Genomic DNA, 24,603 nt, shown 5'->3' with positions numbered 1-24,603 from the left:
CACCGCTCCCCGGCAGGTGGCAGTCGAGGTTCGGGAGGGAAGGGCGGCTCTTTGCAACTCTCCGGAGCCCTCTGGGTTGGCGGCCTGCCGCCTCTCACCCTTGGTCCAGGCCTGCCGGCCCGGCAGGAACCCTGCAGGGGCATGTGGAGGGCCTAGGAGGGCCAACTCCTAGCTGCCGTCTCGGGTCCCCCGATTCGCACCCCCACCCCACCCCCAAAGGTTCTGCTGGTCAGGGGCCCGGTGTTAGCGTGAGGTCTCCGGAAGGCTTCGGAGCAGCAGGGCTGAAGCGCACGCAACTCCCGGACCCGCTTCCTGCGGCTTCCCCTGGGGTTGAGGTTTTCAGTGGACGGTGGCCTCCGGCTTGATGCAAGTGCAGCACTGGGGTGATGGAGGAAAAGCGCGGCCTGTCAGGACCCGAGCACCAACGAAACGTTGCGAGCTGACGCCACCTACTGGCCACTGTGGAGACTGCGGCAGGGCGTGGAGTTGGAGCTACGGACCAGGTCCTGGCTTCTCTCCCGCCATCTCATCTCAATGGTGAGGACCTGGAAAGGTTTGCGGGGGACAGCGGCGCACACACCTCAGCCCCAACACCCAGTCTCTCCTGTGTGTCCTTTCCAGTCATTCTAGGAGGCAGGAGTGGACAGAGGGCGAGGAGGCACAGCCTACCTGTCTGCCTGGACCCTGGGCTCTATCCTGGGCATACAAGGTCAGCCAAGGCGGGGCTGCCCTCCAGGGGCTCCCTGCCCACTGAGGAAAGGAAACAAAATCCATCCGGGAAGCAGGCAGGTGCCCAGGGAAACAGAGCCTACAGACACGAGGGGTCAGCTCTCCCCCCAAGATGCAGGAGGACCTCCCTGGGGGTGATCCTTGGGCCACATCTTCCATGGCAAAGCAGAGCACAGGTGTCCGCTTTGTCCGACGGGACTGAATTTAAACCCCACCTCTATCACTTGGACTCACTAGGGACACTGAAACTGATCCAGCTTCAGGCCTTGTCTGGAAGAGACAGAGGCCCGGGCACAGGACCACACGTGATAGGCCTGCTGGGCTCTCTCCCACCTCTTCCCCACTGGCTGGAGATCTGTAGCAGGACCTGGGGCCTTCTGAAGGCACAGCTTGGCCTCCCCTCCTGGGCTCAGCCAGAGAATGAGGCGAGGCCTTCTCCCGGCCTCCTCCTATGTGCTGCCCTTGAGGGGATGGGGAAACCCTGCCCCTCTCAGCCTCCCACACACACTCCTGCTGGATGCCGGTGGGCAGTCTCGCTGGGCCCTCGCTGGGACAGCTTTAGACCTCTGCCGGGCACGGATGGGAGCTGGGCCCTGGGAAAGACGCAGCTTTGCCGTCAGGGATTGCCCGACCTGCTGGGCTTGCCTCCAGCTGGGCTGCAAAGGATGCAGGTCTAACCTTTACGCTCAGCGCCTTCGAAAGCAGCTATCAGAGTGGTCTTCAGTACTGGTTACACTGGGTCCAGCCCCTTCCTGACTGTCCTCCACTGACCACTGTGTCCACACCAAGTAGGGGGCACAGACTCTGAAGCCTCCCTGGGCGTCAACAAGCCACTGAGCATGGTTGCTGTCCCAACCTCCAGACCCCATCAGAGAAACCAGGGTCTCCATAGCAACCTCACAGGCGCAGAGAGGCCTGGTCCAGCCCGGGTGCTTGGAGCCCAGATTCTCCCCCCAGTACAGGAGGGAAGGGGGCAGGGAGCTTGCACCAGGCTCCTATGCAGTCCAGCCCGCTCTGTGACCACTTCCTCTTCCTCAGGCTCAGTTTTACCACCTGCACAATGGGAGCGAGCCTGTGAGCTGGGACACCCTCCAGCTCCAGCAACGTGGCAGTCTAAGAGCACAGGCTCTCTTTTGTGTGGTTCTGGATGTCACCCGTGGCATCTCTTTCTCATTGGCTGAAGCCTGTGCAGGACACCAGCAAAGTGAAGGGGGCTGGAACCTGGCAGACTGTCACCACCTGGAGAGGTGACCAGGCTCCCCTAAGTGCACACAGCTAGTAGCCAATCCAGTGAGAATGTTGAATGTGTGTAGTGCGCCCTGCGCCACCCGGCCACTATGACTAGAGCTATCACCAGGAACCCTCGGGCTGGGACTCCAGCAGGGAGAGTGCATCCTGGGACCCAGGGCACCGGCAGAGGGCAGGAGGGCCACCTGCTGGCCTCGCCTAACATCTGTCACATGGAGGGGGAGGCTGGTTGCTTTAGGTGGCCTTTGGCCTGGCAGATGCAGAGACCCTTGTCCTTCCCCACATTGGCTGAGACCTGTCTCCCCCTCTGCCAGCCCTGGGAGTGAGGTGCCACCCGCCCCTTAAAAGACCCCAAGAAGACACTGCTGAGGGATGGCTGTATCCAGAGAGATCCCCCAAAGGCCTTGAGGCTCACAGAGACCCTGCAGAGGGTCTGCAGACTCAGTGAACCTCCCGGGAGAGGGCAGGGCTCACTTCCACCCCTGTGGCCCCCACCTCCCTCCTCTTCCTCTCTGGCAGAAGGGGACACCCAAGTTTGGTGGTGTCCAGACACCCTAATACCACTGGGAAAGTAGGTGGGGGCCCCAGGAAAGGAGACTGATCACTTCAGGACAGCAGAGAGCACGGTCTACCTGCATTCACTCATCTGCAAAATTCCTAGCTCATCAGATTGTCATGAGAAGCTGGATGGTTGATGCTGCTTGTTTTTAAGCACATACACATGATCCCAACACTCAGGAGGCTGAGACAGGAGGATCTCCAGTTCAAGGCCAGCCCAAGCTACATAGTTTTCAAGGCCAGTCTGGACTACCAAAAAAAAAAAAAAAAAATCCTTGCTTTTACTTATGCTTTATTTCATAAATACACATAAAAAAAAAACAGGAATGACACCACTACTTAGCCACTGGATAGGTAAGATTTTAAATCCTAACCATACCAGGGTGGGAAGTAAGAGGCCTTTCATACCATGCTAGTAGGAAACCAAATTTTTCCAACCACTTGGAAGCAACCAGTAATTCCACTGCTAGATATAAACCCAGTAAAATATATTCCAAAATATACGCTCAACGTTCCTAATGGGCCGGGGATGTAGCTCAGTGGCACAGTACCTGCCTGGCAAGCGCAAGGTCCTGGGTTTGATTCCCAGAACGACAATAAACAAAAAAAAATCTACAGTAGAATAGAAAGTTATTTACACCTAACAATATAGACAAATCATAGTTGATCAAAGGACTACTACTGAACAACTACATAAAATTCAAAAACAGGCAAAATTAATCCAACAATTTAAAAATCAGGATAGAGAGGCTGGTACAGACCCACACCTGTAATCCCAGCTAATAGAGAGCTGAGACAAGAGGACTGGAAGTTTGAAGCCACCATGGGCAACTTAATGAGACACTGTCTCAAATTCAAAATAACAAAAACCAAAGTGGGGGCTGAGGCTGCAGCCCAAAGGCCCTCAGTCCAGCCCTTGGTACAGGAGACCTCAGGACCAAGGTCAGCTTTGGGGAAAAGGACGAGACAGGCTCGGAGTCCAGGTCACTTCTACTTACCACTTAGGTGGCACGCGGCTGTCAGCATCCCTGGCACTACACGGTTCCAGTTCTGCACTCTCTTGAGTGCTTCTTATGCTTCATTTTTCTAAGGAAAAACAATCTTCGCTTTTTTTTTTTTTTTTTTTAACAGTGCTGACTTTCCAGCCTGGCTGGATTCCTGCTAATAGATTCAGACGCCGGCCTTGCCTGGGAGGGAGCCCCCTCTTCCGGAGAACGCGAGTAACCCTGGAGTGGCTCGAGGATTCAATGAGTGCACCCGTATAAAATGCTTTAAAGGGCATCTGACGCCTGGCAGTGCCCACCCGGGAGTGGGAGTTATCCCACGGGCAGCCCAGGAAGCGAGACAGAGAGTCAGGATGCAATTACAAAGCTCTGACAAGGTGCCACCCCCCACCATGATGCCCTCTGCTGTAACTGAGGGATACGGTATACGCCAGGGTGGCCTGGGAAAGTCCCCAAGCATGTTAGCCATCAGGGCTCTGGGTCACCGTGGAATCATTCCCCCCCCCCCCCCGTGGGATCATTTAATAAGTAGGGCTCCAGGAAACAAAAGGTCGGCTTCAGGTCACATGCCGTGTGACCTTGATCCACTCAGAAAATGGAGCATATGTCTTCCGCACACCAGTGTCCAGCGTTCAGTGGTGCCCCACACACACCCCGGCCCCCACAGGCCGAGTCCTCAGGCTCCACTGTCCCCCTGGCAGCCTGACTCTAGCGCCAAGCTGGCAACTCTGAACCCCTTCACCAGAGGTCTTTTCTGTCCTGGGCCTCTCAGCTGTCCCCATCAGGAAGCTTGTGATGTGGAGGAAAGGGAAATGGTGGAGTCAAGGAGACCACAGAACTCTTGTCTAGACTCCAGCTCTCTCCACCCACCTGCCCTTCTGTCCTCCAGAGGAAGGAGCAAGACAGTAGCCATCAAAGCCCGCACCTCTGAGCCCCACCAGCTCAGCAGGACTGCTCCCAGCAGTCCCGTCCTGACCCCATGTGCTCTTCTGACACCCCTGGGCTCCTGGCCCCTGCCCACATGACCCAGCTGGCCTGGGGGAGAAGGCTCCAGCGCCCTGCAGGAGAGTGGCCAGGCTCTACATGTCCACCCCCGCCCCAACCTGCAGAGGCCTCAGTTCACCTGTGCAGGGGCACCGAAGCCCTGATCTGGCCCCAGGGCCATGGTAGCATCAGCAGGTGTCAGACAGCTGCCTCCTTGGAGTAGACTCCACTCCTCCCTGGAGGTGGAGAATTGGAGTTGGTGACCTTCCATGGGGTAACCTTCCACAGGATGCCAAGTAAAACACCCTGGGGTATGCACTCAAGTACCCCAAAGCCACCAAGGTAACCCACTCCTGCCTCCTTTGCTGGAGCCGCCATGGCCTCTGGTCCCACTCCCTTGACCGCTTCCACTCTGCGGGAACCGAAGCTGGACGTGGAGAGCTGCAGCCCAGTCGAGAGCGCCGAGTGGCTTGTGCTGGCCCAGCTCTTGCTGACCAAGCCTCCAAGGGGCAGGATCAAGGCCAGTGACAGCCCTAGCAGTGACCTGCGAAGCCAATGGTGCCAGAGAGGGGAACCGAGGATGCCCTGGGGACTTAGCAGAAACCTAAGGTGGGATCAGCCATGCCACTGGGCTGGGGGTGGGGGAGGGGGCACACAGGAGCAGGAAGCGATGGATGCCATGGGGAAAGGATTGCAAGGTGCCACTTCTCGGGATAAAACAGAAAAGGGACCAGACTCCTGCCACTGCTCACAGGGGAACTCGGCCGGTCCCTCACTTCTGGCTTGTGAGCTTTTGGTGACACCCTGCAGCCAAACCCATAGCTCCACCACCACGTTGCTGCTCCGGCCAGGCCCATGGAAAAGCGGAGGAGACAGAAGCTAAGCCAATTAAACCAGCTCGAGGCCAGGATGCCCTGCTTGGGACTCTATAATGTTAGAACCAGCAGGGCCCTTGGCAACCACAGAGCCAGGGGATTCAAGGAGCATCTCAGCTGGGCACTGGTACAGGCCTGTCATGCCAGCACCCGAGAGCCAAGGTAGGAGGATTGTGAGTTTGAGTCCAGCCTGGGCTATGTAGAAGTGATCTCGTCTTGCTAAGAAAAAAAAAAAGTTTGAACAGCAGACCCATCTCCAAATGAAATCTTAGAAACAAGATATAAACATAAAACAAGGCTGTGGAAGACCCGGGGCCACCATCCCCTGGCTGAACCCCCTTGCCTGGTTTAGTCAGGAATCCAGGACTCTGGAAGAGGCCCCGAGCCAGGCTCGCACAGCCACTGAGAGCAGGGGGCTCCTCACAACCACTCCTGACCAACCCCTGCCCCCTGGGGAGGGCCCAGCCTTCCCAGAGACGCATGTGCAAGCAGATGCAGATGGAGACCTACACTCCAGGCCACGTGCTGGCCATGGTGACAGATACTTGTGGGGCTCTAACTCCTCGGGGAGATCTTGTAACTTGTGCTAAGCTAAACTTTTATACTATAAAACTAGTGCATGAGGCCATCCTGAACTGCATAGTGAGACCCTGTCTCAAAACGCCAAAAACACATTAAGAAACAACCCCCCCAAAAAACACATTATACTTTCAGATTTTTCAAATAGGATAAAAGGAAATGCCATGTCTCTTCCCCTACTGATATTCAGCCGCAGAGGTTTCCAGTGCCTACCCACACATCTAAAATGATAACCTTAGTTACCCAAGGGAGACATGGCCAGCTTGCTCAGCTCGTTTTAAAATGCAGTGAGACTCCCATGTCACACCAACTTCATTTGCTGTTTTAAGACAAGGTCCCACTGTGTAGTCCAGGCTGGCCTGAACTCTCGACTCTTGGTTACCCTCCTGCCTCACCTTCCCGAGTCCTGGGATTACAGGTGTGCACCACCACGCCAGGGAAACTTCATCCTTTTTTTTTCCCTTTTCCTTCTTTCTTTTCTTTTGGTACCAGGGATGGAACTCACAACCTCACGCCTGCCAAGCAAGTGCTTGTGCAGCTGAGCTATATCCTCCGCACTCGTTCTGTTTAATAGCTAACTAGTGTACTCCGTTAGACTGCTTCTAGTTCTTTCCTACTAAAAACAATATTATCAATAATCCTGTACTGACACATGCCTGGAGTCCCAACTACTGGGAGGCTGAGGCAGGAGAATCACTGAAACCCAAGAGTTCAAGGCCAGCTTAGGCAACCCAGTAGTACCTCATCTTAAAATATATATGAATTATACTACTAATCTATTAGTTCATCAAAAAGAACAATTTGTGCTTTCATTGTTTGACCATCTTTTCATGCCTGTATCAGTCATCTGAGCAACTACTTTAAAGATAACAGCAGCACTATATTAACCACTGTTAGTCTCCTATTCTGTGCAATCCTGATGTGCAATTGTTTTAAAATAAAATATACATATATAATAGAATAAATGCTCCGCCCACACATTGAGCTTTGCACAGCTGTGGAAACTCACTCCCCTCTCCCAGAAGTCAGCCAGCAGGCAGAGAAGGGCAGGCAGTAGCCCAAAGCCTGACAAAGTGCACTAGGCCTCCCTCCGATCCCCAGAACCACCTGGAAAAGTAAAAGCTATACTCGCCACCAGCCAGCATAGCTCCTTGCCATAGTGATAATAAAAATTAGAACCAAAGTGTGAGTTTGCAGAAAGGCTCTGAGAGAAAATAAAGGGGAGCACAGTTGTGAGATTTATCCAGCCACCACCAAGGAAAGTCAGAGCGGCAGGAAGGAACTCTGCCTGAGGAGCTGGAGGGGCCCACTCTGATGCAGAGTTCAGCTGCTGCACCCATGAAGCAGGAGGGGGCTCTCAAGGGCCAGCTGCGGTGGTCGGGTCCCTCTGATCCCGTGCCCGCCATATCCTGGTTGCGGTTCCCTGCTCTGGAGGGACCCTCACATTGCTCAGCAGTTCCAGTTGTTCCGTGACTTGCGTGTCTCTCTGTCTGTGAGGCTCAGTCCTGAGAGGCTCTGCTTCCACCCAGAACCCAGGGGATCTCGAGGTTCTAAGTGTCCCTCCAGGGACCTAGAAAAACTGACCTCAGATCTACCTGTGAATCCTGAAACCTAAACTTACCTCGGTGTCCTCATCTTAAAGGGATGAGTAGCTCTAGGGCCAATAAACTTGGAACACACCCATGTGCACGGTTGAGAATCTGACCCAGAGTTTCCCAAAGCAAAGGTCAAGCTTGTACTCCTGTCAGTTACCTACCGGGCATGGGCAGGCCTGAGTAAAGGGAATGGGCGTTAGCAAAAACTGCTTTTAAGTCCCTGAGTGACTCTGAAGAAAACACGAATCGCATTTTGAATGAGTAACAGGTTAAAACCCAGGAGTAAGTACACTTTTTGTCTCCATGGTGGTCTCTGGGTCATGACCATGTCACTCTCACATCTTCTGGAGGCACTGGCAGGCTGAGCTGGGGCTTCTAGAAGCTTCCACCTCTTCAGGAGCCTCAGAAGGTTGAGCTAGCTGTTCCTGATCATGGGGAGAAGGTTCAATCTCTCTCAGAGAGCTGGGAGGCTGAGAGAGGGCCTGCTGCTGGGCAGATGATTCCATCTCATCAGGACTCTGCAGGCCAGGCTGGAGCCCCCTGCTGGCTTGGAGCGGTTGCTGGACAAGACTCAGGTGGAAAAATAAGAAAGCAGTGGCGTGGAATAATTCACTGATCGGAGGCCCCAAGGACTGCCATAGCCTTGTGAGAGACACCCCAACTAAAGTTATAAAAATACATTACTGTAATATGTTCACACTGGTCACCACCAGAAGAAATAGTACAATAAGGTTTTGATGCTCCGATACAAAGGTTTCATATGGCTGTGACAAATGCCTGTTATAAACTGCATGAGTATTCATGTACTTACGCTCCCAGATGTACAGGGTTTCCAAATGTAAAACAGGGTTTGTTTATGATGACAGAGTGGGTTCAGATTCAGACCTCGGACTTTAACAAAAGCTTAGGAGCTACACACCCCACTAAAGGTCAGCATGTTAGATAAACGCTTATGTATGCCATAGGGATGACTAACGGGTGTTTTACGTAGAAATGGAAATTTAGGCGTGTTACAAACTGCCATGACTGTCATGCTATTTGCTGATTTCTAATTTTCCATGTAAAATATCTGTTACTCTACAGGTATTCAAACGTTAAAACATCCATGGTTGTTTAAAAAAAAATAATGGTTAGAGCCGGGCACGGTGGCTCATGCGTGTAATCCCAGCACTCAGGAGGCTGAGGCAGGAAGATTGTTGGGAGTTTGAGACCAGCCTGGGCTACAAAGTGAGCTCAAGGCCAGCCTGAACTGCACAGTGAGACCCTATCTCAAAAAGACAAAAAATAAATAAATAACAGCTCCATTTTATGTTCCAGGATGTCTAATATTTACATAAGGCAATAGTGCTAAGCTTCCTGCCTCCACCGCACTGTACTGTTATCAATCTTTGCTTCTGGGTGTTCAGCAACTGTGGGTTAGTTGAAAACTTAAAGCGATCGATGGGCTAAGAGGACAGCCAGTTTAGCCCTGGCCCTCTGAGGTCAACGAGGACCCAGGATATCAGAGAATCTCTGCTGCGACATCCTATACTCAACGAGTCCCTGATCTTCTCTGATCAAGATGATTTTGAGACCACAGTGGAAAATGATCAGCAGTGTGTGGTATATCCAAGGAGAGTCACTAGCAGAGAAGGTCTCCCAGACTTTCACAGAAAGCAACCTGGGCAAGCACGGGCCATGACTCATCCAGAGGGATGACGCTCACAGAACTAAGAGATGCCATGCACGGTTTCAAGGCAATTCCTGAGGAGACCTAACTGACCCTGACTCGGTCTTGGGCGTCCAGCAGAAAAGCATAACCACCAAATGTATAAAACATAACTATAGTAATACGTTAGTTACAATGGAAATGCAAATCAGTAACACTTCTGCCAGCTACACTGACAGCTGTCTACTGTTATGGATTAATGGGCTTTAAGGGTTAAATCACTGAATGCCAGAACTTAAAATCCTTGGACTGCATTTAAAATGAAAAGGTTCAAGGATAAAAGGTCTTCCTCAGAGCTCTCCAACACAGCTCCTCCAGCTTCAACTGACCACCCAGCCTGAGCTACAACAAAACAAAAAGAGGGACATGTAGGGAGCCGTTGAAGCTGGACATTTATCACATGTGCGGCTAAAGCAAGGCCAGCCCTGGAAACACAAGGAGCCCAAAGCAAGCTATGTAAAGCAGCTGTTCCCGCTCCAAAGCAGGGGCCCAGGCAGCCAGGCAGCGGGGGCTAGGACTGCCGACATCCTCCCAAGTGTACAAACAAAGGCTGCAGTGGCTGAACAGTCCCTTCCCTCTCACCAGGAGAGGGCGCCAGCTGACGCCAGCTTTCTGCATTTGCTCTGTGTCACGGTCCTCACCCCAGGAACCTCAAGAGCCACACAGGTGGTGGTAAAAAGGACCACTACTGGACAGCAGTTAGAATCTTCTATGCGAAGGCAGCACCGCCAGGGCCTGGATCCAATCCCCATACATCGCAGCCCTCGAGGCACCTCTCTGGCCATCCTGCAGACTCCAAAATGGAATAGCAAATGGGTCTTGCTCCAGGGACAGCTGTCCAGCTGCATCTCTGTCCAGGAATGGGAACAAACTGGCAGTCCATTCTGGAGGTGGGATTGGCATCTACAAGGGAGGAGATCCCAGGTCATCAAAGCTCCCTGGGCATGCAGGGGTGGTGGTGGTAAAGGCATGGGCAATTCAGGTGGGAGCTGAGTGAGGACCAGAGGTTAGTAGGCCTGGGCATCAGGGTTGAGTGGGACCAGGGGTCAGGTTCACTCTGGATGGGGTTCAGCCAGACCGGCAGCCACAGCTGCTGCCTCGAGGAGATAGAGGCCAGAGGTGCAGCACGAATATGATGTGCTGACGCTGGGGCGCGGTGCTGCAGGTGAGTGGGCTGTCAGTGCCACCCCTGCAGGGCTAATCCTTACCACAAGACAGTGCTGGCCTGTGCCTTGGGAACAGAGCATGCCGCACCCCGTCCCTTTGTTTATAAAATCTTCACTAGGCTCTGACCCAGATAGGCTTGTGAGATGTGAGACAAGGGAAAGCCTTTTCTACCGTGACCAGGACTGACCTGCAGCAGGATTGACATGGTGCACACGCACATGTGCCCATACACACACGCGCACACGCACACACGCACACACACACACACACACACAGCGAGAGGTGAGCCTCAGGCCTGGCATGAGCAGGGCCTTCAAAAAGGGAGAGGGGGGCTGGGGATTTAGCTCAGCGGCATAAGCACCTGCCGTGCAAGCAGGTGGTCGTGAGTTCGATCCCTGGTACCGATAAAAATGAAAAAGACAAAAAAAAAAAAAAAGAAAGGGAGAGGGGCACTGAGCTTCCCACCTAGGTCAAGGGCTGGTCCTGCTCCAGGAGCCCGACCTCCTCCTCCTCCATGTTGAAATCCCGGAAATCTTCTTCCCCTAGACTGTGCTGCTCCCAAGCAAAGCGACCAACCTGCAAAGTGAGGACCAGTTAGGGTGCAGCTGGGAGCTCACGCAGCACTTAGGCCAGTGCTGCCACCTGCTCTGACTCAGTCTCACTCATTCCCCCCAGAAGGCTATGGCTACACTGGCTCTGGGATGGCAGCACGGTTTTGGCAGCAAATGGGCCGTTTCCCCGGACAGGGCCTGAGTCCCAGGGCACAGCTCTTCACGCAGGCCCAGGAGGAGGCTCCCCACCCTGCCGGGCTCCACCCAATCACCCACCCAGACAGGCACCGCTGGAGGTAAGGTCTACAAGGGTAAAACCCTTCCTGAACGCTGCTCCGAGATGCCCCGTCACAGCCTCCTCAGAGGATGCCCTTCCTTCCCGTTTACTACTGGCACAGCCCTGGCGTGTGACATCAAGTGGAGATGCCTGCTTACCCCCAACCTGCACACGCCAGGCACTCAGCAGGGGCCTACTGCAGCACTGACTCCAAATCACCTTCCCTGGGGTGGACCCGATGCCCTCAGGCTGGCTCCCTCCTCTCATCTCACAAGACAGGCTCCCAGAGCTGCTCGTTCCTGGACTAATCCTTTTGTTCACGTGGAAAAGAAACTCCCACTACCTCTCCAGCGGGCGACTCCTTCCTCTGCCTCTTCCAAACAAACCACTCCCTGACTCTGGGATGTCGGACCACCATCAAAAATCCCCAAACGGAGTTCCCACTGGCACCAGACACAAAGATACATCTTTTATCCACTTCCTAGAACCCTGGCTATTTTCTTTCAGCAACTACTTTGGGACTTAATCCCTGATTAAGGGTTTTCCTAGGACTGATTTATGGAAAGATTCTTCAGCCAAATATTCTACTCAAGATGCAAGGAGCTGCTGAGATGTGAGAAATGAGCCATCTCCGGGAAGCAGAGAGGGCGAAGCTGCGGCACGAGCAAAGCTGTGGGAATTCTGACCCCCGGGATCTAGAAGAGGAGTGCTGTCCTGATTCCCTAGGACCTTTCATGGAGGCCCCACCCTCCCTTCTCCCATGTGTCCACAGCTGCAGCCCCACCTGAGGGGCCTTAGCTCTGCTCCCCAAGCTCCAGACAAGGGCTCAGGGCCAAGACCTTAGGAAAAGCCCTAGAAATGCATTCAAAAGCGGCGGCAGAATTTCGTATCTTCTTCAGAACAATACACCCGAACACCTGCAAATCCTGCTTTTCTTCTGTTTCCTGCGGTGCTGACACTGGAACCAGGGCCTCACACCTGCTAGGCGAGCGCTCACACAGGCGGCTGCACCAGCCCTTTCCACCTACTCCTGCTGCATGAGCTGAATCACGAATGTTGATGACAGAGCCCTCGAGCTCCCACCCCCACGTACTTGAATTAAACCCTGAAGCTCTTCTTCACTCCAGGCGTCTCCAGTCTCCTCTCTGGGTCTGTACTCCACAGCTATTTTACCGCTCTCTGAAACACAGTTAATAAGGAACGAGTCAGAACTTTTCTTGCTCTAAAGTTTTCTGCATACCGCAGCAGCACCCAAGTGCGACATTCCCAAAAGCAGAAAATGAGCACATCTTCCTAGAAATGTGCTCATCTCATACTTCAGTTCTGACACAACTATTTGCTTAAATGTACGCATCCAGTAGCCACTGCGTTTCTGTCTGAATCACTTTCTCATCACTGGGACAAAATATGTGATACCCACAGCTTCAGGGGAGGCGGGCGGTGCTATCCTGGCTGATGGTTTGGAAGCTTTGAGCCATGGTTGGTACGGCGGAAGGGCCTGGTGTGAGCAGAGCTGGGTGTGTCACCAGAGACAAGGGAGGCAGGGCAGGAGACACATCCAGTGACCCATCCCTAAGAGCAAGGTCAGCTCTCATCAATGAATTAATCCATGGATGAGCACAGCACCCCCTAAGATCCAGTCACCTTCTAACAGCCCCACCTCCGAACCCGTGGAAGTTTGGGGACCCTTCTAGAGCTAAATAACAATCTGTTTCAAAGAACTTAGTGATCTTAAAGATAGGAATCATGGCCAGGAATCTGGAGCAAACAGGTGCAATGACTGAACAAGAAAGCATAAGGTGGAGTCCAAGTGAGTTTAGGCCTGGGACGGAGACCACGGGACCAGTAGATACCGTGGAACCAGTAGATACTACAGACCCGAAGTGAGGGGCGATTTTTGCTAAGAACCAAAATGCCATGGGTACAATGAGCAAAGCTTTAAAGAAAGCACTGCAACCTTGCATCACCAGCAACCAGCCACATTCGCAAGCAGAGTAGAACCTCTGGCTCCAGGAGTTTCAAGTCTATGCTGGGCACAGCATGGCACATGATGGTGAGGCTCTTAAAGGCCCTGACTGAGTGTCCACATCGAGGGGAATCCCGGCTGACGACTATGGAAGTCCGACTGTCACCAGGAGGGTTGCACAGGCTGGAAGACTGAGACCAGGCAGACCCACCCCGTGCAAGCAGACAGGGATGAGGACTTCTCAGGGTCACAGCCTCGCAGGCTGTGAAGCAGGAGAGCAGTTCCGTTGAGGGGCCTTGCTCATCTAGCTGAAATGTGCACCCCAGGGTAAAATTCAATAGGAAGCTCAAAAGCACTCAGCAGAGTGAGCACTGCCAAGGCAAGGCCCACGGAAAGAGGCTCCCCGGAGTGTCAGCGCCATGAGTGGAAACATGGAGTGGATGCTTGACTGAGCAGAGCTCATTTATTTGGAGAGAAAACTGTTGTCACAATAATTAACATGCGGGCTGTGTGGTGCACTCTTGGAGCCCTAGCACACAGGAGGCTGAGACAGGAGGATCGTTGGGAGTTCGAGAGCAGCCTGGGCTACAAAGCAAGCCCAAGGCCAGCCTTTACTGCATAGCAAGACCCTGTCTCAAAATGACTAAAATAAAATAAAAATTAACGTATTTCTCTGCCTACCATGCAAACACCATTTGGAGACTTTCCGTTCATCCTTTCAGGTGCTCTTACCATACCTCCCTATATGGTAGGTGGAATCACTGGCCTTGTTTTCATAGCTAGAGACTGCAGATTAGATCTATAATATCTACAAATCCCTTTGGCTATAAACAGAAAAGCCATTTAAAAATATAAGAGGCAGGATCAGGGCTCAAGTACACTTTCCATGTGAGTTCCAGCAAGTGGTTGGACATTGCTAAACTGGGGACAATATTTGAGGTCGTTTTTCTCACAGATGCTAAAAAGAACAAATTTGAGACCACTACCATGAAAGAATCGAGAGTCAAAGCACAATGTAGATTGTTTTAAACAGCCATATTTTTGTCCCCATTTCAAAATAAGGTATCTGCTCACTGAAACAGAAGTCCTGGGACAACCAGGAAAGTCTCTCACCCAGAACCACAATGCACAGTTTCTGGAACGCATCCAACAAAGCCTTCTGGACAGCAAGCTTCTGGGCCTCCTTTCTTCTCGTCACCAGCGCAGTCAGTCCTAGACCCAGCCCACACAAAGGAATTGACAACTGTCATGTGCTTGAAAGGTCATCCCCGACTGTCAGGTGGTTATCCTGTGGACTCAACGCATAGTACGAGAGCCTAGTGGAATGGTCAGTGGCCAGCAGGCCCTGGTAGGGCCTTGTCCCTGCCCTGATCCACTGAGGCATAATTCTCACTCCCCTTCTCCCCACAGAGGTCCCTAATAACTAGAAACCCTGGCCTGCAGACCCCAGCCTGTGGTGCATCCGGGATACAGTCACAGTGAGAAGGGCTTGGAGCCAACCCCTGCCCAGCAGCCACTGCAGCCTGTCTGCTCCAGTCCAACAGCCTGCTCCCGACTTAGCCCCAGAGCAGAAGGCTGTGGACTCTAGGAAAACTCACTATCTGTGGGCACATCCTTCCAGGCATCCTTAGCCAATTCTTTTACTCCTCCAGTTCTTTGTGAGTACACAAGGGGCTGACAGTGTACGTAAGGCTTTATGAAAATCTTCAGATGATGATTTTGCAGAGATAACTAAAGACTACCAGAGATCTGTATTTGAAGAATTATTTTACACAAAACAACTTCATAATCAAAACCCAGAGAAACATTATTTCCTTCCTTCTCCTAAGCCTCTTGGCTGGAAGAGACTGTTCTAGTTTTCAATTCAAAAGTCCTTCCAGAAAAAAAAAAAAGTCCTTCCAGGTTTTGCCCAAGGGCAAAACCTATGTTGTAAGACACAAAAACACTGCCCAGGAAGGACTTTAGTAGCTCTTCAAGGTAGCTAAGAAGTGGGTTATGAAAAAAAAGAGACAGCCGTACTTGGTGGTGTCTATAATCCCAACACTCAAGGAAGCTGAGGCAGGAAGATCACTGTTTGAAGGCAGCCTGGGCTACAAAGTGAGTTCAAAACCAGCCTGAACTGCATGGTGAAACCCTGTCTCAAAAAGACAAAGACAAACTGTTGGGAGCCGCAGCCCCGAGCCCGGTCGCCTCACTTGGCGGACGTGAGGCCTGTAGTAAAGAGTAAAGCCTGAGGTAGATTACCCCTCCCATCGAGCACGTTAGTTTCCTGCTTACCGCGTAAGCAACCCGCTCAACAATATAGTCTGCCTGGCAACTGATGATGTTAGCCAATCAGCTTGCCTTGCTCACTTTAACATGATTGGACACTGTATCCGTATATATACTGGTGCCACCCCTGGGGGGGAAGAAGAAGCCCGGAAGTAGAAGCCCAGAAGGAGCCGCGGGGAGCGGACCAAAGGAGGCTTCGGCTGGGAGCGATCCCAGGGCAGGCTGTACGGAGAAGAAAAATAAAAGAAAAGGTTGTCCACTGCCAGACTTTGTCGTGTGTCCTTCCTGCCGGCCGGGAGCGACATCGACATTTGGTGGCCCGCACGGGGACTGATCACCCCCGAGACGTGACAGCGGACAACGCTCCAGTACAGAGCTGCGAGACAGGTGAGTTGGGGATAAGCCTGGGCTCTGGGTGGCGCGCACCTACAGGGCTTTTAGACTCCCCTCAGGCTCACGCGTAAGTGGCGGATTCCTTGGGCCTCACGCGGTGAGTAACATATTAAAAAATGGGAAACATGCTAGGTAGCAACACTAAGAGCGAGGGTGGTTGTGGAGAAAGCTCTCAAGAGCTTACAAAAGTACGCAGGGTATCTGAGCAGGCCCAGTCAGGGAGCTCCCGAGAGGGGCCCGTCAAGGGGAACAAAGATGCTAAGGAGGAGGACGGGGCTCTAGCCTCGGAGTCGTCTGACTCCGAGGCCGAGGGAAAGTTGAATGGCAAGGAGGCCAAAGAGACCAGCTGTCAGGAGCCCAAGTCGCTCGATAAGGAGTCACAGGGTTCTTTTCCAGCGTTGCGCCGCGAATTGCGCTCTGCTCAACCTGGTCTGCGGAGGAGTAGAGAGCTCCTGAGCGCTCCCCGGCGCGAGAGGGAGGCGATCCCTCACCACGAGGCGGCCGCCTGGGAGCTCCCTCCCCTTTCGCCAGAACAGGAAGTGATGCACGGGCCCCCATTTTCCGCCCAATCACGGCCGCCGTCTTATGCTCCGCCGCCGGCGGGTCAGTATTTTTACAGGCGGCTTTGGCAGGGGGGACGCTTGTCTCATGAGGTACATCCACCTGGGATAGATAGTGGCCCCTACGGGATATTTCCTGTACAAGTAGCTATGGGCCAGGGACGCAATGTATGGGAGCCTTTTGAGATAAAGCAGATTAGAGAACTTAAAAATGCAGTTACAACCTTTGGACCGACTGCGCCTTACACCATTGCCATGCTGGAGAACCTGTCTTCTGGGCCCCTCACCCCCGCGGACTGGATTCAGCTGGCAAAGGCGTGTCTGTCCTCGGGTAATTACCTGGATTGGCGAGCCTGGTACGCAGAGTTCTCTGCAGAGCAGGCTGAGAGAAACGCCAATCGGGGAAACCGGGGGTGGAACAAGGAAATGCTTATGGGAGAAGGTCGGCACGCTGATGATCAGACTCAATTCCCCGGCGCTGTCTATGAACAAATCAATGCCATAGGGCTCCGCGCCTGGAAGCAAGTAAGTGGTGCCGGAACAGCCTCCTTGTGTCTTTCAAAAATAATTCAGGGTACCACAGAGCCATTTGTTGACTTTGTGGCCCGAATGCAAGATGCTGCCGATAAGATATTCTCTGATCCGGGAGTGGCTCGACCGCTGGTAAGGCAGCTGATTTTTGAGCAATGTACAAAGGAGTGCAAGGCAGCGATAGCTCCTCATAAGAACAAGGACCTCAACGCCTGGATTAGGATATGCAGAGAGATAGGGGGGCCGCTCTCCAACTCGGGAGTGGCTGCTCTCCTGGCCACGGCTGTACAGCAGAGGGGACCTCGCGGGTTAGAAGGGGAATGTAAGGCTAAAGGGTGTTTTGCCTGCGGGGAGCCAGGACACATTAAACGTCACTGCCCAAACAATGCAGATGCTAGGCCTCGTCCTAGGAATGAAGAACCATATGTTTGTGGGCGATGCAAGAGGGGATCACACAAAGCTGAGGAGTGTAGGTCGGTCTTTGATGCTCAGGGCAACCGTATTTGTGGACGAGATGCTAGAGGGCCAAAAAACAGCCAGAGGGGGCCCCCTTCACAGGCGGGCCCCCGCCCCAGAGACAGGACAGCTCAGGATGGCAGCCTTCAACAAGGGCCACCCCTGGGTCAGCAGGTGTGGACCTCAGTGTCGCCTCCAGACTTATACAGAAGGTCACCATTAGGACAGATGGCGTTAGGACCCTAAATGACATGCATAAACTATTGGGAGACATTAATTGGATTAGGCCATATTTACATATACCAAATTCAGATCTCAAACCCCTGTTCGACCTTCTAAAGGGAGACCCAGATATAGCCTCCCACAGGAGGCTCACTCCTGAGGCAAGAGCTGCCTTACAGAGAGTGGAAAAAGCCTTAGGTGGGGCTACCTTACACAGAATTAAACCAGGGCGACCCTTTGATGTCTGTTTGCTACAGACTAGTCTACAGCCTACAGCGGTGATTTGGCAGAAAGGACCACTACTGTGGATACACCCTAAGGTCTCACCTGCAAAAGTCATAGAGCATTACCCGGAGGCAGTCGCTTCATTGGCCCTTGAAGCGCATGATAGAGCTGTCCAACATTTTGGCTCAGGACCACAAGCCATCCGAGTACCCTATACCGCCAGCCAGATCAAGACCCTGGCTGCCTGCATAGATACTTGGGCCATTCTGAGATGTGTTTTCCATGGGGATATAAACAATCAATACCCTAAAGACCCTATCTTGTCATTTGTCACTCAGCACCCTATAATTTTTCCAAAGGTTACTGCCTCTGAGCCATTAGTCCCAGCAACTACAATATATACAGATGGCTCCAAGACGGGGATAGGCGCCTATGTGATCCTAGGCAAGCCCCCGGTTACCATACAATTTGAACCAGATCAGCCTCAGGTGGTAGAACTGCAGATCGTTAAAATGATTCTTGAACGGTTCTCAGAAGCCATTAACATTGTCTCCGATTCTAGGTATGTGGTCAATGCTATGCAAGTGCTTGAGACTGCCGGTTTAATTAGATCCACTTCCACAGTGGCTGGGCTGTTCCTGTCTATCCAGACATTGCTTCAGAACAGACACCATAAGGTCTTCACCACCCACATAAGAGCACATACATCCCTGCCAGGGCCTATGGCACAGGGGAATGCGGCTGCTGACACTACCACTCGCCCGTTATGGATTTTTACCTTACTAACACCAATCGAGCGAGCCCGTGCCTTCCATGATAAGTTTCATGTCAATGCCAGGACACTAGCAAACCATTTCCATGTTTCCAGAGCAGATGCACGAGATATCGTGCGACTATGTGACTCCTGTGCCACATACAAACCTGCCATACCGACGGGAGTAAACCCTCGAGGTTTGATCCCTGGTGATGTTTGGCAGATGGACATCACACATATACAGGAGTTTGGGACTCTTAAATATGTTCATGTTTCCACAGACACCTGTTCTCACGTCATATTCGCAACAGCAGAAACAGGTGAAAAAGTGTCTAATGTGATCAATCATTGCCTGGCGGCTTGGGCCGCATGGGGCAAACCAAAAATATTAAAAACTGATAATGGACCAGCCTATATAGGCAAAGCCTTCAATGAGTTCTGCAAAATGATGGAGGTTCAATTAAAACATGGTATCCCATACAATCCCCAAGGTCAAGGAATCATTGAGAGGGCTCATAGAAGCCTCAAAGAAATTTTACAAAAACAAAAAGGGGGAGTAGGCCAAGGCCTGGCCCCAAAGGCACGATTATCCATGGCACTATTCACACACAATTTTTTAAATTTAAATAATGATAATTGCTCCCCAGCCGTGGAGCACTGCAACCCTTCCCCCAACCATAAAGGGTGGGTGAAGTGGAAAGATGTCCTGACAGGACAATGGATGGGCCCGGATCCGGTAATCAGCTGGAACCGAGGCGCGGTTTGTGTTTTCCCACAGGAATCGGGACGAGAACCACTGTGGGTACCGGAGAGACTGACACGGGCGACAAAGCCCTCGACTGAAGATCAGACCTGCCCTACCGGAGATCCATCACAGACCAACCAACAAGATGAATAGAAATAGCGGTAGCCTGAAATGGACAAGAAGATCCTCAGGCATATGCATGGCTCGCTCGCCTAGCCTACGACCGAGTCTAGGGACGGTGAGCTTCCCACACTCCTCCTCTAAAAAATTATGACATAGCTGGGTAGGAGAGTCAATGACGGGTAAGAGCGTACTCCCCCGGTGCGACTCAACCTAAGCCAGGCCCTACCCCATCCTGCACGTAAGCCGCTGGACTGTTAGATGCTGCCCAGGTCTAAATTTCTCTCCGAGGGGATTTCTTTACGGAGAGGAAATGAGTGCAAGCTTGTGTGCATCCAGGTTCCGTCCAGTTTGTGCCTGGCCCTAGAAAAAGGACGAGGGCCTCAGGGCCTTGGCAGACCATGGGACGGCCGACCAGGGTCTAAGCCAAGGACCTACGGTGGGCCTACACATAGGGCATAAGCCTCTGCACCCAGTCCAGAAAGGGCTACGATGCGCACATTCATAAAAAATAAAAAAGGGGGAGATGTTGGGAGCCGCAGCCCCGAGCCCGGTCGCCTCACTTGGCGGACGTGAGGCCTGTAGTAAAGAGTAAAGCCTGAGGTAGATTACCCCTCCCATCGAGCACGTTAGTTTCCTGCTTACCGCGTAAGCAACCCGCTCAACAATATAGTCTGCCTGGCAACTGATGATGTTAGCCAATCAGCTTGCCTTGCTCACTTTAACATGATTGGACACTGTATCCGTATATATACTGGTGCCACCCCTGGGGGGGAAGAAGAAGCCCGGAAGTAGAAGCCCAGAAGGAGCCGCGGGGAGCGGACCAAAGGAGGCTTCGGCTGGGAGCGATCCCAGGGCAGGCTGTACGGAGAAGAAAAATAAAAGAAAAGGTTGTCCACTGCCAGACTTTGTCGTGTGTCCTTCCTGCCAGCCGGGAGCGACATCGACAACAAACAAAGACCCTTCTCCTCCTTGCTCGGCCCAGTGGGAACAGACCTTCCTCAAGCTCCTCCACCGGCTCCTCCACGATGGCGAACCCAGGGCTCCTGCACTGGTAGGACGGCAGCACCACCTCTACGGCACACAGGAACTTCAGGCTCCGCTTCCCCAGTGGTGCTGCAAGAGCCCCCACTTCCCCTCCTTCAAGGTCAGAGACTTCCTGAAGCTGTTAGGGTTTTGGATTAAAAGTCCTTGCTGGGCCCAGATTTAGCTCAGCAGCACAAGTGCTTGCCTGGCAAGTGCAAGGTCCTGAGTTCAATCTCTGGTACTGAAAAGTAAAAACAAAGATCTTTGCTACCGTACACAGGGTTTGGGGTTGAATTCAGGACCTCACACTTGTTGGCAAGTGCTCTACCACTGAGCTACATCCCCAACCCAGAATTTTTAAAATAAAGAAAGAAAAACCAACCTCCAATAATCCCAGTTAAAAATTGAGGTGTCTTACATCTTTGAGATCGAATAAGATTTGCAGATGAATTACTACATGTACACAACCATTTTTTACTAAACACCTCACAAACACTGGAGGAACACTGACTGAGATGACTATGATTCCTTCTAGGTGGTGGGCTAGTCCAGCTCCCTCCGTAAAGCCTCCACAAGGGCACGGCCACACATGTGCTCCTCAAACCCACTCAGCCCTTCTGTCGGAAGCCCAGAGTTATAATGTTGAAAACACAGTGTGGTTAGTCAGAGAGGACACGATGCTTACCTTGATGATCCTTTTCGACCATCCGTTGAAACCGAAGTAGTAATTTGCCAGCTCCTGGCATCGTGAGCTGTTCAGGGGAAGCGTCTGATGTTGAACTGCCTTGTGTCTGCTCCCAAGGTGGACCTGAGGTCACAGAAGATGGGCCAGCAAATAGGTAAGCAGCCAGGGATCTTACTCTGGACTTTTCTTGGATTATCAATACCGATTTCACAGGTTGTGAAGGTGAAATGGGATAGAAAGCACATTTGAAGCAATGCGTCATAGTGAGGCCCAAATAGATGCTTTTTATTATTTTTCAATTTCTGCACCATTTTCAAGGGGCTTTGAGCCACAGGATGGTTTCCCAGATGTCTGGTGAGGAACACTGACCATAAAAACAACTGAGGAAACGCTGTAGGAAAATGTGAAGCCCATGAGCAGAGAAGTCGTTCTGTCTCCCTATTCAGTAACCCCTGCTTGCAAGTATGACCTCAAGGCAGATGACAAGAACCTCTGCCATACTCTCCGCAGTTACTAACCCTGGTAGAGGGGCACACACATGGCCTGGTGCACTGTTACCTGTGACTGACCCATCTCAGGCTCATCGGCATTACCATGCTCCTGCGGGAATATGAGGTCAATATTGCTAACTTTAACATCTTACATGGTGCCGTGCACTTCTATCACTAGTCTTTTTACATGTCTATTCCATTTTTAAAGGAGTATCATTTATGACTACCTCAATCAATTCAACAACATAAAGTCAAAGCCTTCTTAATTCTTTATTGATCTGTTTATGCATCTTCTCCCTCTATTACTCCCTCTAGTTTTTTATCAGCTCCTTAAATGCCCCAGGGGACCAATTTTTATACTTGGCTCACTCTGAGAATCCAGTAGAGTTCCTGGTTTCTAATAGAGGACTGATGGTCTGATGACTGAAGGAAGGAGAAATGAAGGCTGATTTTTAAATGTCCAGGCCCGGTCTGCACCGGGAGTCACAACGGAGCTTTGCTAGACAAGCAGGAAGTGCAGAGGGTTCTAGGTAGGACAGGTGTCACCTTAGCCACCCTTGCCACAGTTCTTGCTGGCTACCATCTTCCTTCATGACGTAGAATGGAGCACCACTCTCTCAGGCCTTTCCTTGATCTTACTTTAAAATATTATCTCTTTTCTGTAATTATAAAAGACAAAAACCACATGTCCTTGCCCAAGCATAAAAGAACACATTAAAATCAAACCAGATATAATTTGGGGAGGAAAAGACCTAAGATTCTATGTTAAGTAAATAAATCTAACATGGATGTTTCCTCTCAAATATACACTGACTCGCTGTCAATTCTTTCATCACTCCAGCAGTGATGGGCTTTACACAGCACAATTCTTAAAACTTAATGTCTATAAGTCTCAATGCCCAAGGAGCACTAAAACTCATGGCTCACAAAATGATACCCAGGGGCCAAGGATACAGCTCAGGGCTCAGCACCTGCCTGGCAAGCTCAAGGTCCAGAGTTCCATCCTCTGTACCAAAAAACAAACAGAAAAACAAAATGATACAAAGTCACTGTATTAAGTGGATTCCAGATTACACGCTAAAACTTAAAGAACATCTAGAGGGTAATCATTTCCATCACAAGAAGTGAATCTAGGAGGGAAGAGGGTGTAGAAGAGGGTAGAGAAGTTCAAGGAGTACACGTGGAGTCACTACTGAGTAGCATTGTTAACTCAAACAGGGAAACAGTATGAACAAGAACAGGTAGCACTCAGCATGGAGCAGATCAAAGGCCTGGTTAGGAATGGAATCGGCAGGTGACAGGAATGAAGGGACACACCACACAATGGGACATCATCCTGGGCCTCCGAGAATGGAGAGTCTGTTGGCAGGTTCCCACTCAACAGGGTCCCCAAGACGCACTGAAGACGCATGCTTCACCTGCCTTCTGGGGCCCAAGGGTGCTCTAAAGGCAATGGGGGGCCAGAGTGATAAAGCACCCTTTATGTTTCAGCTGACAAGAGTTTAACAAGCTCACGTTTTAAATCCACATTAAATCCACGTTTCGTGAAGAATTTTTTGCAGGGTAATATAGAACGGCATGAGTTTCCAGGTCCTGTCGTGAACCTGTAGGGTTCCCTCAATTATCTGGTTGTGTTTTTCTCCACCTAAGGAAGACTGGCACTAGAAGCCCGTGGCTGTGCATTGGAAGCACCCAGTGCCCAGCGCGCCCCGAGGCCCTCTGTCGCCGAGCTCAGTACTGACCCAGGACCCAGGACCCAGGACCGAGTGGAACCCACCTTCACCGGGGCGCTCTGGGCCAGCGGCCTCCCGTCGAAGGCCTTCTGGGCTCTTCTGGCATCTCTGGCAGAGTAAAATTTGACAACGGCGTAGAAACCCGGCCGGGCCACGGCGGCGTTGGGAAGAACGCGGACCGAGTGCAGGAGGCCGAAGCGGGACAGCGCTGTGGACAGAGACCGCTGGGGCGGCGCGGCCCGGCCCGGGAAGGAGCTGAGCCCCAGACGGCCCCGCGACCCCAACGCCGCGCACGCTCTCGAGTGGGCAGCCCCGGGGGAGGACCCTGGCGGGCGGGGTGCCGAGAGGCTCCTCCGACTCCTCCAAGCCCAGCGTCCCCGCTGTTCCCCGTGGGACCTGAGCCCTCGAGGGGGCGGTACTAAGTGGGGGGGGGGTCCTGGACCCAGTTAACGAGGGCAACCTCCCCCTCCCTCCTGCCTCCGGCCCCGGCTCACATGCAAAGCCTCAGCAGTGGGTCCGGAGTTCAAATCCCAAACCAGCAAGGTTTTGTCACTCGCGGTAGGAACCGCAAAAGGAATCAACTCCGCCATCCTCCGCCACAGAGCCTGTGCGGAGGCATTCAAGCGGTACAGCGCCTGCGCGATTAGGGCTCAAACTATTACGGCGCCTGCGCGGCTGCGTTCAAGCATTACTGCGCCTTCGTAGCTCGCACGCGGGCACTACTGCGCACGCGCAACTAAATTCGTGCGGCACTGCCCTTGCGCAGGACACACCCCCGAATTTTTAAAAAGGGCGCGTCCTTGGGGGCGGTGTCCGTTTGTAGGCAAGGAGGGGGCGGAGCCTGATTGGACGAGGCGGGCAAGAGGCGGGGCTTTCCTCAGAGCGTGCTTACATGCTTCCCTTCCTGCAATGTTGGGACCCCACAATTGACCCTCCGTAAATAAGTTTGAGTTGGCTTCTGCCTCTTGTCATCAAGCAGGATCAGCCTATTAAAGCTGGCATCAGGGTAACTCTCTGTGGAACGGGTGACCTGACAACCCGGCACTGCCCCATGAAGGCCACAGCAACTCAATGTCCTGGAGGAATTTCCGCCAGCTGTAGAAAAAGGGAGGTAGGAGAGAAAGTTCTGTCACGACTGCCTCTCTACCTG

The 24,603-nt window shown here is 52.3% G+C and overlaps 1 protein-coding gene across 5 annotated transcripts; it reads right to left on the bottom strand.

Annotated features, from left to right (window-relative positions):
- Positions 1–9,655: 9,655 nt before the first annotated feature.
- Rdm1 (RAD52 motif containing 1) lies at positions 9,656–24,087 on the bottom strand. Of its 5 annotated transcripts, XM_003467086.5 has the most exons (8): positions 23,948–24,087; positions 23,498–23,677; positions 21,230–21,352; positions 20,515–20,683; positions 14,355–14,453; positions 12,369–12,454; positions 10,913–11,023; positions 9,656–10,183 (listed from the first exon to the last, which is right to left on the bottom strand). In XM_003467086.5, the coding sequence occupies exons 1-7, from the start codon at positions 24,041–24,043 to the stop codon at positions 10,913–10,915; spliced, it is 864 nt and encodes a 287-aa protein (XP_003467134.1). In that variant the 5' UTR covers positions 24,044–24,087; the 3' UTR covers positions 9,656–10,183. The 5 variants fall into 5 exon arrangements, 3 of the variants coding, with proteins under 3 accessions (XP_003467134.1, XP_013005085.1, XP_063107578.1); XM_013149631.3 differs by lacking the exon at positions 14,355–14,453; XR_002790481.2 differs by lacking the exons at positions 9,656–10,183; positions 14,355–14,453; positions 20,515–20,683 and having other exon boundaries at positions 10,907–11,023.
- Positions 24,088–24,603: the final 516 nt, after the last annotated feature.

This window comes from Cavia porcellus, unplaced genomic scaffold (assembly GCF_034190915.1).
Source record: "Cavia porcellus strain 051 isolate PalLab524CR breed Dunkin Hartley unplaced genomic scaffold, mCavPor4.1 scaffold_6, whole genome shotgun sequence".
NCBI classification, from domain to species: Eukaryota; Metazoa; Chordata; class Mammalia; order Rodentia; family Caviidae; genus Cavia; species Cavia porcellus.
The sequence above is the reverse complement of the archived record's forward strand: the minus strand, read 5'-3'. Positions and strand labels throughout refer to the sequence as shown.